This window comes from Chiroxiphia lanceolata, chromosome 1 (assembly GCF_009829145.1).
Source record: "Chiroxiphia lanceolata isolate bChiLan1 chromosome 1, bChiLan1.pri, whole genome shotgun sequence".
NCBI lineage: Eukaryota > Metazoa > Chordata > Aves > Passeriformes > Pipridae > Chiroxiphia > Chiroxiphia lanceolata.
This window is the reverse complement of record NC_045637.1, coordinates 146,630,403-146,646,938: the sequence shown is the minus strand read 5'-3', so window position 1 is coordinate 146,646,938 and position 16,536 is coordinate 146,630,403. Positions and strand designations below refer to the sequence as shown.

General features: G+C 37.3%; 1 protein-coding gene across 1 annotated transcript in view; it reads right to left on the bottom strand.

The window, feature by feature from the left end:
* The window catches only part of PTPRN2 (protein tyrosine phosphatase receptor type N2), a 645,372-nt gene that overhangs the window by 234,707 nt on the left and 394,129 nt on the right, over positions 1–16,536 (bottom strand). Inside the window, exon 12 of the mRNA XM_032679900.1 lies at positions 6,937–7,001. Within this exon, the coding sequence (XP_032535791.1) occupies positions 6,937–7,001 (65 nt within the window). The remainder of the gene's footprint in view (positions 1–6,936; positions 7,002–16,536) is intronic.

Sequence of the window (16,536 nt, the reverse complement as noted above, 5' to 3'; positions counted from 1 at the left end):
CAAAAAGGAACAACACTGGTAGGATGCATAAGTTCCTGAAGCCACAAGGCAAACTGTATCTTGTTTCATTTTACATGATACTGAATAAAAATTGAATTGCTGTAGTTGCCATGGCAACTGCCACATCACTTGGCACTTCTGCTCCTTTAAATCACACAGTGCTACTGTAAAGGAATTCATGAACCAATGTGACACTTGAATGCTTGTGCTTTATATACTGTTTCAGAAGGAAAACATAAATCAATATAGACTGATAATTGTGTCTGAAAATCAGGTTTCCTGTATTTTTCTTAACATTGTAATCTCCTCATTTCCTTGTTGTATTCTTTAAAAATTTGTAAAGAATGTGGAGGGCGTTGTCACAATCAGAGCACAAGAAAAGAAATTACTACTGACACATGATTTCCAAACTGAAGCTGTGACCTGTCATTCAGATGTCAAAATACCTCTGCTATGCAATATTCAAATCAAATACAGGGGATAAACATTGGAACTTTGCCCCTCCACAACCAGAGATGGTGTGATATGTGACAGAAGACAGTCTCAGGAGCATTCAGGCATCTCTTTAAACTTATCAGTAGCTTCTAAGGAAAGTCTAACTATATACTTAAAGCCAAGCATATTCTAAATGTTTGTAGAGTTGGGGCCACAATTTATATTGTTTTAGTATGTTCTGTATATAACAGGTAGCAACAGAAGATATTTGACAAAATAATGTAGTAAAATTATATATGTATTCATGCTGCATATTTTTTGTTTTTAAACACTTAACACTTTTATTAACACTCTGGATGCAATTTATTTGAAAAGCAGCCCTCTAGTGGGCTATGTACTATAATGAATAGTTAATAAATAGCATTAACATTATCTCTAAATATTATCTAAAATGCATTTTGCAGAAGCATAAAAGATCTTAAATAAATGAGCCATAGATCTCCATCATTCTCTTTGGAGAAATTTAATGTTCTGTTTAGCTTTATTCCTCAAAGTCCTTAAAGTGTTACTTCTATGCTGCCTGTACAACAAATTGTAATAGTGGGATATTCACTATCAGTAAAATTCCATATAAATAAAATATTACCAGTAGAATTATATATAAAATATAATCTATTAATTTTTAAGGGTCACATAGCTTTAGAATCTGTAATTTGTGTGTGGGATAAGGTAAGTCTTTCTCATTCTGCTTTCACCAAGAATATTTCTAGGACTGTACTATTAAAAGTTTTTCATTTAATCTTATTGTTCTTATTTTTATATACAGCCTTAAAGTTACATGCCTTAAAGCAAAGAACCCCTATGTGACCTGATATGTGCCTTGCCCATAGCAATGCATGTGGCTCCAGAACACTGTCCCTCCTGGAAATCTCTGTTCAGCTGCTCATCAACAGCCACAGTGATCAGCAAAAGCCAACAGCAAGAACTTGTTCTGTCTGCAGAACTCCAATCCCAGATGTCACATAATAGGAAAAAATAAACTTGTTGATCTCTGAGCCACGAGTTTTATAAGAAAAAATGCTGAAAGCAGGCTCAGGGAAAAAGCCTTCCTTGGTGCCCCCTTGTCTAAGAACACTTACTCTGTGATGCAGAGTGCATTCCCTCACATGTGCCTGTGCTTGGCTTCAGCCTAATTAGTTTGGGTAAAAGAAGGGTGGGTTTCAGTGGATGTTGAAAAACTTACCTGTGACTTGGGCTAAAACTTGAGTATTTTTACATACACAGCTGCTGTTCCTACGCTGTGGTCAGTGTAAGACCTACCTTATCTAAATTATCTGGGTACAGCATCCCTTCTGATCCTGGGTACCTCTGGGCAATACCTGCTCCAGATTGGGAGTGTTTGGTGATTGCCAAGATGTCATTGTAACAGAGACAGCTGGAGTGGATCCCAGACTAATTTGGTCTTGACAAGCCAAAAGCCACTTAGCATTTTACCCAGTAGCGAGAGAAAATCAGACAAAAAGTTTACACCTTAATCTTCAGCAAATGAAAATGACTCGTCAAGTTCTGCACTCCAGGTGTTTTTATGGATTTCTGATGCCATTCTAGTTAAAATCTCCATACATGAACATGAGTGACAAAATTTGGCAACATTAAGGAAGGTAGTAAGGTAGAAATCCGACTCCTGCCTCAGAGGCTTGCACATCACGGGACAGTCTGCCTTATCATGTCCTCTAGCTTCACTAGAATTTTTAAATGCGGATTTCTTTATTGCAGTAGCATCACTTTATGAAACATCAACATAACTCTACACCTATCAAAATATCTATACATGAGAATATCCTGAAACATGTCAAAATATCACTGCTCTGTTTTAGAACATCTAGAGGTATGGTAAAGTGCCCATTTCACATATATTTTGGGTTACTTCCATTTAGTTCAGAAAACTGTTCTAATTCATATGTCTGCCATATGAGAGCCATAATTCAAATCCTGCAATGTTATGACTCCAGTGATAAGTTTTTTCTGTGCAGCCCTACTGGGAAATTGAAAGAGTTAATTTAATATAACATATTCCAAAATGGGTGCTGCTTTACCAGTTCAAGACAGAAACAATGTCATTCCCTTGGTTTGTTTAAGGCCCTATTCAGATCTTTGATTATTCAAATCACATACTCATAGCCTCCGAAACCTGCTTTGAATCATCACACTTTCTTGAGCCACTGGAGAGCCTGACCTGTTATTCTGAAACTGTGGCTGAAAACAAATTTCAGCCAAAAGCTGGATAAACAGTTATTTATCCGTGTCATAGTAACTCCGGACACAGCCAAGCTTAGCATGGAACTGAACAGAAAAATACTGTGCTCCTATAATCATTCAAAAGTGCTTATGTGAAGGGAGAGAAGTAGTTAAGTTCCTAAAGCATGTTGAAGGAATATCACGTTACTCAGTGACCCCTGTGCAGAGCTGTGGCTTGCAGGCTGGAGAGCATTTCCTGGACTAAGGTTTGCATGGGACTGGGATTTCTGATGCTGCTGAGTCCTGAACTCAGTAGGAGCCGGGTGGAACCATGATGCTGCTAAGGAGGCTTTCACTCCGTGTGAGACCAAAAGCTGCCCTTAAGACCTTGCAGGAGTGCTCAGCCTAGCAGAGCAACAAGTTCAACTCTTATTTTTGCAAAACACATCAAGCTGGGACAGAGGAGGATGGAGACGTGAGTCCTGCTTAAATGCTGTTTAGCTCTTCAGGTTTTTCACCAGTACTGTGTGTTTTATGGTATTATGCAAATATACACATAAATAACATGTACATTCATACCCCCACAGACACTCAACTTCAAGAAGTTCTTGAACTTAACTAAAAATGACCTCAGGACTTCAGAGATTTATTTCATGCGTGGGAAATCAAAAGAAAATACCTCAAAGCTTCATTGTACCTGAATAAACCAGAAGGTGTGAAATGCTTACGATGAATTTGTCTGGCACAAACATGCATGACAATGACTTGAATCTTGGAGGGCTACTGTAGAGTAGTTCTAGAGATTTTTTAGTTTTACTTTTTTTCCAGTACCTGCTGTAGGTGCTGGAAAACTCCAAATAGAAAATAAATATCTTGGCAAACGTGATTCCAGAGATAGTCAGTACTAAAGCAGTGTGCAGATCCTCAGGATTTCAGTGTCGGCACTGGTTTTCTCTACAGCAGAGTTATTCTGGTTTTCTGGCATAACAGCCTTCTTACAAACAAGACAAGTGCCAGAATAATTTGCACTTTAAGAGTGATATACAGCATATAAAAAACCAATCTCTCTGGATCTCTGTACTGTTGAACATTCTACTGCAAATGTTAGATGTTGAGGTGGATGTGCTGCGGAAATACCGGTAAAGGTCTGTTCCATAATGGCCTGAAAGAAGCTCTGCCTGTTCACAGTCCAGGCAGTGCTTGGTACTTTTTCATTCAAATGTTCCCATGAAATGTACAGATCTTTTTAGTTCAACATCCTAAAATATGAGCAGCTTCTGAAGTTGCAGCTTAGGAACACATTTTTAATCCTGCTAAAGCAGAGCCTACCCTACGTTGATACAATGCAGCTAACTTCAGGTCTAGCCAAAAAAATCACTGAAGCTGTGGAAATCTTTTACATGACATAAAGATGATGAACACCACTGTAGCTGTGCTAGACTCCAGACCCATGTTGTTAATGACTACACAGCACATGTTTATGCAGTGACACAAAAGCAATTCATCAGCCCTCCCTGGATTTGACTGAATGGCTCAGTAAGCTTGGTGTGAATTTTATAATTTGTTGTTGCTTTTGAAATATTTTTCCTGAGATAGAGAAAGAAAGCGGAGATTGAGGAGCTCTGAGAAGCATTTCTCATCTCCACAGAGAAAGAGACAGTCTCCTTCTAACACACCCAAGGCCTGGGTAGTCACTGGTGTCCACACATTCCTTACTGAGGCACAAATCCTGTTATCATAGATCAACACCTAAAATAGATTCCACTCTCCAGAGCTACACATGAATTATTGCTGAGCTTAGAAGAGTTCCTGCATTTGTTTATACAGCAGCTCCACTTGCCACTACCATCTCAGCTATATTTCTCTTGAGGTATTTCAGATATGAAACTTGCCTTGCAAAATCAATCCTTTTTATTTTACAGGCCTGAAAGTGAAGATTATATGTCCATTAACTTTGTCATGCACCTCACCTACTGTCCAAACAAAAAGGCCATTTCTCATTCTCAGACTAAAGTTTTTCTAAGTACTTTTGATTTGAGCATCTTCACTGTGATTTACCATTACCATTAAATGTAATTCCATTCTTACAGTGTGAAGTAAAAGAAATCCTTACTCAACAAAAGGCTCCTTCATTATGTTTAAATATGTACTTTCCATTATTTCAATAATAATCATTCATCAGGGTGAATAAAAAATAAACTGCAAAACTGGATTACCATAGTTAGATTTAACCTGAAATACCCTGAATCTGATACTCTATCAACAGAGAAACAGCTTGGTTACAGCACTCCTTTATTTTTTATGTAGGTGAGACCACAGAAATGCATTCATTATGTACACAGTAATATCTGACAAGACTTAGAATGGGGAATGTACACAGCTGGGAGAATTCATATCCAACAAAATATATAAGCAACTGAATAAATGTTCTCCCATCACCTCACTGTTTCAAGACACTTGGTTCTCTCTCTGATGATCACCCTCTCTCAGATATAACCTGGAATATATTTAGGCCAGCATGTCTGCTTTCACTTTTTGCCTTCTAAAAATGCATATTTGGCAGAGTGTAAAACACAGACTTCTATGAAAATTTTTATTAGTCTAAGTAATATCAGTAGTTTTTTTAAATGTTATGATAACCTAAATACAGGGAAAGTGAGTTCTACAGTGACTTTTACTAAACTAAATACAAGAATCAGATCGATGAGATCTCTAGCCTAGGAACTCTTCAATTTTTCCAATTCTGTTAGCTGGTCTTAAAAACCAGGAAGTGCTTGAGGTTATAGTTCCTGTACATCCTTAGACTACCATGGCTACAACAACCCTATTACTACAATGTGGATTAATGATGCATTTAACCAGTGACACCTTGCTGCACTTCAAATATCCAAAAGTGCATTCTTTCTCCATTGACCTCACATAACAGTTGATTTAACACTAAGCATCCGAAGTGAAGTGGGCTTTCATTTTCCAGTGGACTTTGAAGCCAACTGGAATCCATTCAATTACTGGAATGGTACAAAATTCATGGAGATATTTCATTAGCGTGAGAAGTCCCATTGGGTAAAACTTTACTGAATCAGGCTTCCATAGCCTGTGCCACAGTCCTGATTCTCCTGTTATTTAACAGAAACCAGAGGTTGCAAATAACACAGACACAAGCTTCAATCTGACTTGAAGCTAGAACATAGCCTAAAGTGCACAGCCATGCTCCAGGATACAATTCCCAGTTCCTCAGGTTATGCATCCTTAAGAAACATACCTGGTTAAATCAGCTTAGTAGAGATGATGGCTTTCATTTTCTGATGATTTCACCAATCTTGGTTTTCAAGTTCTAATTCTTACAGCTTTGGCCCTGAGCATCACAGCAGCTCTCAGGGTTATTACCTCTTCAGAACCAAGTCTTTCAGTAATGTGAATGAAGTTGCACAATGAACATCAGAAATCTTGTCAAGTTATGTTTCTTAGGCATAGACTGATAAAAATTAGAAATACAAACCCCAAAAATCAGAAAAAAGATATATATATATATATTCCTTCAGTATATTAGAAGTTAGTAATTAATTATTTTTCATACCAAGAATAATGTAATCACAAGAAAAGGCATTTGCCTAGCCCTATGAGCATTCACCACCAGCAAAATTACTTAAATAAAAAGGAAAAAAAAAGATAAATGTGTATACAAAATTAGCACGAGAATTAGCAATCAGCTGTAGTTCATACAAGGTTCTTAGCAGATAGCATCATGTTTATTAATAAATTATGAACTGCTTAGTGGAGTTTTTGCTTAGTGATATCACTATAATAACAGACACATGTTTTATTTATGTTTCAAGTTACATCCAAAATAAGCAAGACATTCACTGTCAGATTCTCTCAAATATCTGAAGACTCTTTACCCCAAATTTAAACTTTCATTGATCTACATGAGATAGCACTCCATGAAAACCAAGGGGAATAATACGAGAACTTCAGTCACTGTGCTCATCTTTGGGGATTTTGTTCCTGTGATACAACACAGCCAAAAACTCCATTTCTTCAAGATGACTGCACTTTTCTCATAAGGATGGTATTTTTTTTTCTCTGTGGGATACAGTGCTATTTGTGCAGCAGATTGTATTTTGACAGATGCAACTCTATCATAAAAGGCCCTTAGCACTATCAGACTGGTAGCTCACAAACGTTCATGAGCTCCAGGATTTCCTAAAAAAACCCAAGAATTAAAACGTTTTTGAGAATGTAAAATGCCTAGAAGCCACTTACCTCCCCCACACCAGTCTGCAGAATTTTCAGTCCAGTTGTTTTCTCAAGCTTCTCTTTGTTTATGGCTGTAAGGAAAAATTAAGATTGAAAGAGTTACAGGAAATCTGGAATATGTATGATTTTACAGCATTTGCAACCAGCCTTCTTTCCTTCATCAATATATTCATGACAGTTCCTACCTCTGTCATCTGCAGAATATCTTTCCCTGAGAGCAGCTCTGCTAGTCAGTATTTTGAACACATATTTATGCTATTAATTGTTCATTATTACATGAAAAAGAAAGCCAAGCTAATTCTATGTCCCTTGTAAACACAGTATCACACACATTTAACACATATACACAATATGCTTGGAAAGTTCTCTTTGGTGGAAACTTCCCACTGTCTCCCTTGCACTGAAGAGCAGGGCAGAACCTTTGCCATTACAACAGAACTGTCACTGTGTAGGCAATTTCACAACAAATACAGACTCTTATCTAGCAGGTAAGATGAAGAGTTTATTTCACAACACCAGGATGCAGTGGACAATTTTGTCTTTTTTTTTTTTTTTTAAATTTAGTTTTTTTCATATTTATCAGCTTCTATATCATAAAAGCATTAAAAACCAAAATAAAGTAATCCATCATAAAACAGCTAAATAAAGGTAGCAATCACTATGACTACAACTATACTTGCAACTCAAACATGCCCAGGGCGTGAACTTGAGCACTGCTGTATGATTGCCAATACTTTTAAATCTATGATCTTCACAGGATTTCTGCCTTTGGCCCTTTGTAGCCTCTCAAAACAATATGTTGTTCCCAACCACAGTTTTGGGAACAGCACAAGGCTGAGATTATTCCTAGCTGGGAGTATAGGTAATCTCATCCCATTTTGGATGGGAAGACTTCACCCTTCTAGTCAGCCAGACTTGTGGCCAAAACCCAGGCACCTGAGTTGACTTATTTATGAGTAGAAATGGAGCCCTGCAGCCTTGTTAACCTCTCCTTCCTTTAGCTGCCTAGTCATTGACTGTGTAATCCAAGTGAGTCATCCAGGTTCTCCCTGCAGTCCTTGGAAAGGGATGGACTTTTAATACAATGAGTCATCCCACATATTTTACACACATCTGCAGGCACCTACGTCTTTCCTTTGATTACAGACAAAATTTGGATAGATTCGGCTTCTCAACTGAAGTTGCCTAAAGGAAACCTCCTTACCAGAAAGTTCAAGAAGTGTGCTAGAACATATTGTGCACTGTAAATTTACAAAAAATACTTAAAGGAATTAACATATTTTTCTTTCATTTGTAGAAAATACTCTTCAATTGTTGCCATTTGAAATATTCAAACCAGCTCAAATTGCAGCAGATGAGAAGCAAGATTATTGTGAACTGATACTTTATTTAGTTTGTCCAAAGTGCAACACAAATGACTCACACTTGTTTCAGAGGTGAGTTGGATAATTAGGCTCCATCTCACCTCTTACAGAAAGATTTTGCTAAGAGTTTGTTTGTGCAAAGACTCAAAAAGTTAAACCTCAAGCAATTCTAATACAGAGAAACCTTTCTGACTGCCTTCAGCAAGGGATGAATATTGCCCTCCATTTAAGTGAAGAGGAAAGTACTGTACACCTTTTAGACCCACACGTCTTTATTTTTGCTTCTCTTAAATATGCTACTGGTTAAGCAGAGAGGAGCATGCAGTCCCAAGCTAAGAAAGCTTAAATGCATGCTTTCCAGTCTAAATACTGCATACAATACTCACATACTTAACATCTATACCACACATTCACATATTTATTCTACTCAGTCACCACGCTAGAAGAAGAATTGCCTGAACCAGGAGATTTGACGCTATGTTTTGCGGTGTTGTATATGTTGGATAGTACAAATTTCAGAAAAAGAAAGTAAATATTTGGCAAGAAGCTGGATTTTCAGCCTTGAGGTAGGCTCTGGAGGACATTATTTCACTGATGGCTTCAGACTTGCCTGCAGATTTCATTGCAAAGGGGTACCATGCTACCGCACTGACTGCCTCACACCCAGCATACACAGTAAAGGCAGATTTCTACCAAGTGCAAAATTTTAGAAGATTTATAAAATGAAAAAGCTCCACAGCCTCCTTCAAAGAAACTGAATGGTCCAATAAATGATTCTTTGGCAGCTTAGGATAAAGAAAACTGCACAGCAGAGTGGCTGCAAAATAAATGGGCATAAGCAAACAAAAAGGCTTAAATCCCACTGTGTAATTTCTTACCACATGAGCAGTTAATAGAAAATATTGGGTCTGCTGAATTGCTGAATTTTGTAATTACTATTACATATTTGACCTCCTTTTTTATAGGTTTCCTGCAGACTTTAATTATTGAAGCTTTGATATTAAAAAACAACAACAGTGAACAGGGTTTTTCTTAACATCCCTGCTTTCCCCCTTAATATTGTCTAAAACACAAAGGACAGGTCTGACAGCCATGCTAACATATACCCTGCCAAAATTAGGAGGCATGAAGGCACGAGGTGTTATTGACTAAATCATAACCGGAAAATGGTCAAGCTCAGGCACTGTCAGATTGTGGAGAGAGACACAGCAGACAGTCTCTGGCGTGTTCACTCCAGGCGTTTACAGGAGAGTATTTTAGCTAACCTTGAACTCCACAAGCTGTTCAGGAAGGTCAAGAAACTCTGTCAAAAATGGTGCTGAAACTGAAGCAGCAACTACATATCAAACAGCTGCTTCAAGCTGTGGAACGGTGAATATAACTACTTAACCTTTCCTATGCATAGCTATAATGGAGAATTAAAAAAAATAAAACACAGTCAATATAGAAAGATGGAAGAAGCGGTGGGAAAATATATTCAGATATTAAGAACAAGCTATTAATCCTTTGAAAATTGGCCCAAATATTTAGAAGTATTTTAGCGTAGTACCTGCTAGCTTTTATTCAAATAAAATATACAGCAGATGAAGTTTCTGTTGCAAATCTCATGAAAGTGGAAATTATAATTCTGGGTAACATTGCACATTGCACATTCCATCAAAGTTATTTTTTTTATGGCCACAGTTTAAAGTCCTGTAATACTAATGGAGAACTGAGGAACTCATCAGCAAAGAGGCATAATAAAAACAGCTATTCAAAAAAAAAAAAAAGAAAAAATACCTCAATAAAATCCCCCCCCAAACCAGTTAGCAACATATAAATCCATTTTTTAATCTTCCACTGAAACAAAAAGGGCTTCCAAACACACAAAAAATGAGGCCTTTAAATTAAATTCACTAGATGAAGGATATGCAAATTACCTGAAGAAGCGGAGCCCTATAATGTTCTCAAAATTCTGCAATAGCCTATTTAATTAGTATTTTAATTTATCAGAATAATTCTTTGCACTTGACAATTTATGCGGTATTCCATATAATTAAGCACGTAGCTACAGTGGAATAATTTTGCCTACTCTCTGTATACCGGTTATTTTAACCTGAAAGAAACTGTGCAAGTCTCTTCTGTGATCTAAATTACAATGAGGACAACTTAATGGCTTTGCTCTATTAGAGAGCATGACGAGGGTGTTACTGAGTGTTTAAGGATAGGAATTGTCACTGTTCAGTCTTCACTAACCTGAGGGAGGTCTGATGTGTTTTCTGAGGGCAAACGTTTATTTCCTTTAGCAAAATTATCTGTCAGTGGTGCAGTCAAGAATTTGAGCGTGTAGTTTTGGCAAGTTTAACCTCGGAGTCCATCAGTTATGAGAAGCAGCAGGTTATAGAGGGCTCCAAGCTGACCTGCAGTCTCATTACAGCACTTCTGGAAGAAGGAATCCCTGAGAAATACGGGGATTACAAAGGTTTGCTACAAATACGATGCCAATCACAACTGCACCCTCCAGTTTACTTGGGGGTGCACATTCTGGCACAAGCAAGACGAGGGAAAGGGTTTCAGCAAGAGGCTTCCTCAGCCTGTCTCCCATGCTGCTGCAGGATTTACCTGCCCAAAGAAGAAATTGACCTTAAATATGAAAAGTCTTTGTGGGAAGATGATGTCACTCACAGGGAAACCTTGTTCTTCTACTGTGTATCTGACTTTGAGGGTGTGTTGTATTTAATTAAATGTAGAAAAAAAAGTACTTATGGGTATATGATTACCCTGATCTCTATTACCTGCCCATTTTAGAATAAGATAGTTCATGCCCTAGACTCACTAAGTATATTGACTGGACCTCCAGTCAATAAAGTGATGGAGGGCAATTAATTCAGATTTATTGTAGGCTGCCAGATGAATTCTACAACTGCCGTCTTTTTCCCATCAGCTTGTTGCAAAGCTCCTTTTATAGAGCCAAATTCAGAAGAATTTAATTTATTTTCCCCTCTGAGTAAGGGAAAGAGAAAAGCAGGAAGGGCAGCCCATGAAAACGCATCCTCATATTTTGGCTCTCTCCCTGCTGAGAAGAGCACAGTCCCAGAGAAAACCAGCTTTTGCACAGTCAGTGCATCTCCTGAAACTGCTGAGGCATTCACAGCCCGCTAAATGAGAGTGGGACAGAGGAAAACCACACTGTTGACTCAGCACCCTCTAAGCCTTTTCCCTATAAAACAACTCGATTTCACAGCAGTTTTTCTCACCTCATTCACTTTCCTCTGTTTTAAGTACCTAAAAAAGTATTTTAATGGACTCGGAATTAGATACTTGGGTACAACCATGTTCAGAAGTCTAGACTTTCTGGAATATAAGACAAGGTCTCCTTGTTTTTGTCTACAAAGGGTGGTGTCAGAGATTCTGTGCCCAGCCCTGGGAACTTCTTCCAGGGACTACAGCCTTTGAATCTGTAACTCTGTCCTGGCAGGAGCAACAACAGATTACAATTCAAAAACACAACATGGAGTATTCAAAATGCATCAGTTGAAACCAAAATGACTAACTCAAGATAAAGTGAGAAGAAGGGTGCCTTTACTAAATTTTCAATGCAATCAGTGAGGGACAAGTACCCAAGTTGTGGGTAAAAGGTGTTTTGTCTTCCAATCTTTACAGGGTGATGGCATGAGATAGTTGCTTCATGTGTAATTTCTAGTAGACTGGCAGCCAGGCCTTGAATGGAAATGGTTGCAGAAAAGTCAAAGCCGCATCGCTGTGCTAGCAACAGCCTGCTAAATATTATGTCATATTCAATTTTCAAGTCATTTTTCAAATGATTTTAATTAGATATTGTTTCAATCTCATGTGCATTAATTTAATTTCCGATATCAACATTTCAGCTTTCAATCTGTTCAGATGCAGCACCTTGCTGCCTGGAGTAATATAAAATATTGTTTGCATCTCCAGCAATTTTGAGGGCACACATCCTTTGCAACATGCTCTAGCCAATAGAAACAGCAGATGGAAATTCAGACCATGCTCACTACTCCCTGTGCACCTTTGCATTCTCCCAGGTTTTGGTACAAGGCAGTTAAATCTCCATGCTCACAATCAAGGAATTTTCCATCTCTATTTGTATTCAATTCTGTTCAAAAAATACACACAAAATCCCTTTGTCAGGCAAATAGTAACACTTCATGTTTTCATAAGGGGAAATTTGGGACATACTTGAATAACTGTCAAGAGCTGTATATTTTTTTAAACTTATTCACCAAAACAATGCCACTTTTGCCAATCTAAACCATCTGTTTCTTACACCCATGGTCAGGTAATACTCAAGGATAGCACAGCAATGCCTTGATGCATCAGGACCTGAGGTAGCTCTCTGTTTGCATAGATTAGGTATGTATTTTAAACACGTTCTTTCTGCGTGACAGTTTCCATTGATTTATTTCCACTTATTCAATAAATAACTTCCCCACTGTATGTTTTTCCTTCCCTTTCCTTTAAAATGAGCACACTGCTATTCTAAAATCTGATATTTAAATTGTAGTAAAGGAGGTTGGGATATACGAAACTACTTTTTTTATTTCTCTGGAGGTTTTCTGCTTCGTGGTGGGATCAGTCTCTACCAACTTTGCTGTCTCAAGTAAAAGATCAGTCAAGGTTTCCTCCTTAGTCAAGAGAAGTAAATAGGTATTGCCAGATATTTAGTTATCCCATTCTGAGATGGGTGTAGTTTATTCATCATATATAAATATAGGCCTGGAAAGGCCTGTTTGTATTTTCAAAGTACAAACAAGTCCAGTTCATATGAATTAGAACTGTAGAAATGAAAGAAAAACCTATTCTAAATACTTCTACACCCCACCCCAAGCTTCAGGAACCACCTATTATCAAAAATATTCTCCTAAATAGTGGAAGGAAATTTATGTCCATCAATAGAAGAGTTTTGAGTACTAATAACAAAAATAACCATGCTCTGGAAATGCATGTTTTAGAAATACAGAATATATTTCAATGAATTCTTAACAGTGACAATTTTTAACACTATTGACCATTTTAACAGTGACAATTCAATGCTGCACATTACTTGACAGAGTGCAGTGCATCTATGTGTAACAATTTGCTTGCATACTTAAAACACTTATCCATTATTTATAGCAAAAGTTGAACCAATTCAGCCAGTGTTAGCAGAAAATGAAAAAAAGAAGTGTCATTCCACTTTTCACATCAAAATTTGTTCACATAAATATTCTCTGAAAAGTTTCATCTCTGTACAGAAAATTCAGATGAAACAACCTGCAGGATGTTGAGCTAAAAGTAGAGCAGAATATGTTCAAGTAGACTAAAGTGGTTTGACTACCAGTGCAAGTGCAGGCAATGCTTCTCTGCAAAGTTATTTCTGGAAGGATCACTAATGTCCAGATCAGCTTTTAACTGTCCCTCTCAAAGTCCCAGTTAGCTTAACATTGAGGTTCATCATCACTTGTTCAACCTTAACATTTAAAAAACAGAAGGCAAGATTTGTGGTCCCAGAGAATGGGTGGGTAAGAAGGACCTCCTGGACCTCCCTCAGTCCTTTCAGTGCAGACAAGTCTTTGCCTCCTCACCTTCACCACACTGTGAAAAGTAACGGTCCATGAAATAAGCTTAAGGCTACAGCTTCTTTCCTTTTCTTTTAAATAGACAGGTTTTCTGAATAACATTATAAAAGAACAGCTTTTCTGCCTTCTTTTATTTATAGTCAAGAATTCAACAGATTGCTTTAATTTTCTTGTGCTGAAAATACTACCAAAAAAAAAAAAAATCAAACAGATAAGAGTAGTTACTCAGCTTTTCAAGTGTTGGTAGTATTCTAGTTTTGTAACTGCTTTTTGCTTCTATTTGAATATTCTCTCCTTCCACATACCTCATTTTGATCCCTCAGGATATCCATTGCATATCCTTTTTGTGTTTTATTATTTTTAAATAAGAACTATCTGTCTACTTAAAAAACATGAACTTTATGTAAGATCTTTTCCTTGTTCTTTTAATGCTTTAGAAAAAGAAAAATTATAATCTTCTGTCATCATCTCCATCTAATAGAAACAAAAATTACTTGCTTAGTTTCTAGGAAAAGTAGTATCTAAACCACTTATTTTCCTCCTATACTCACTTTTCTAGATCTATTAACTAGAGTACTTTATAAGCAGAAAAAAACATTGAAGTGATCCAGATGTTGCTACTTATGGTTGTAGCTTTCTAGAAATTTAGGAAACTCGATTACCTGGAACTTAACTGACTTTCTGTGGTCTCTTTAGAATAGATGATGTGTCAATGGGGCAAGAGAAAGGACTAAGCCATTTCTCAAGAAGTCTACCAGCTACTTTTTCAATATATTCCATTATTTGTTAACATAAAAGAAACTGGAGGACTCTGAAAAAGAAATCCAAGAACAGTTGTTGCACTTTTAAAGAAGCAATCCACTCCTCCCTAGGGTCTCCCTGGAAAGTACACTGACCCTCTTTCATATTATAATATAAAATATTTTAAAATATCCATATTGACATCTAGTTAATCTTCACCTTTGTTATGCTCTACTTTTTTAGCATTCTTCTGCTTGCACCACCTTGAGTCTTCTCATATAAACAGCCTGAAATGTATGAATTATTCTTACTCTCATTTAAAATCTGTCAAATCTTTGGATGGACACCATAGTGTGTTTGCACTGGTTTATGAAAAATTTAAGGGACACTACCACTAATTCTCAGCATGCCAAACTGTTATTTTTAATAAATACACATTCAAGAACTGTCATTTTTTTCCCCAGTCATTTCCTCAGTTAATAAAACAGCACCCTGTAGGTTCATTTCTTTAATGATCCAAAACACAACTTTGAGACACGTTATTTGTTATTCATCTGCAACTACACTTAATGTCATCCTCGTGGCACAAATGTAACAAGACTGAGTTGTGAAAACATTAGCAATATTTCAACTGACTGGCTCACTAAATCATGAATAACACAGCTAATGCACAAGGTCATTCACTAACAAAATCTATTTGCTGTGCCTCAGAATAAAATGAAAATATTTATTACCAAGAATGACACTAATAACAGGAGTCACAATAAAGCTTTCAGGTGAGAGTGAATAGGGACGATGTTAACTTGCCCATTGTTTCTCACAACAGTTTTTCATAATTCTGCTTTTATGAAAATTCTGGAGGCTACTTGGCTACTTTTCAGTAGATTTCTGAAAAATCATCAAGAAGTAGAAGAATCAATGAAGCCTCCTTATAGTTCAGAAACAGAGGCCCAATTTTTTAAAGAATATAAATTTTAATCAAGTAATAAAAAACTATTATGTTTATCCTTGGATGGGTGAAGTGCAAAACAAGGAATATAAATCCTTGCCTACAGAGATAACTTGGTTCTAAATGCATTTACAGAATTTGCATGTGCCTGTGTCTGCAGGTTTGCACATTTGATGGAAATGAGGAGCAGGATTTAACAGGAAAGATCTGAGAGTGTAATGGATGGCTACTTTGCAGATTCTGGCAGTGGGCAAAATATTATGATTATTACAACCTCACCTGCAAATGGTTTTAACAGCCAGGACCACTGTGGCAAAGGCACTGTGCAAACATACAGTTAAAAGGTGGTTCCTGTGTAAAAAGCTTATGCCTACCAAATGAGTGGAGACAATAATTGGCTACAGAGAGGAGTACAGATAACAAGGAATTGGTATTAGGCAATAGAACAGCAGAATGCCAAAGCTGTATCCATCCACACAACATTCTTCCTCTTATTTTTTGGCATAGGAAGTGATGTGATCAGCTAAGCCTTATAAATCCTTTAAAAGCTGCAGCACTTTCACCGTTTCACTGTGAAGAGCAGAAGAGACTTATTGGCAGGATTTAAAGTAAGGAGAAATGGCAGGAAAGGACACTCTGATCAGCTCTCCCAGAAGCGCTGGAAGCAAAGGCAAATCTTTCCTTTTCTGTAAATGGTGTGACAGAGAGGTCTCTCCTCTGCAGAAGGCTTAACCCAGTGCTTATTGGCATGAGTTTTGGGTGGCACCATCCCTCCACTAACTACACTATGAAAACATTTTTTTAGGGCATCCCTTCAAAGTGTAAGAAAGGCTTCCTGGCCTGTCCCACTTTCTGTGGTGCCAGTTCCCTCTGAGTAGGTTGTAAATCCAATTATAAACCTCTCATTGGGCAAAACATTGTTCTGTGTCTCAGATATCTGTGTGGGAGAATCGTACATCCCAAAAGAAAAGTATTTTGT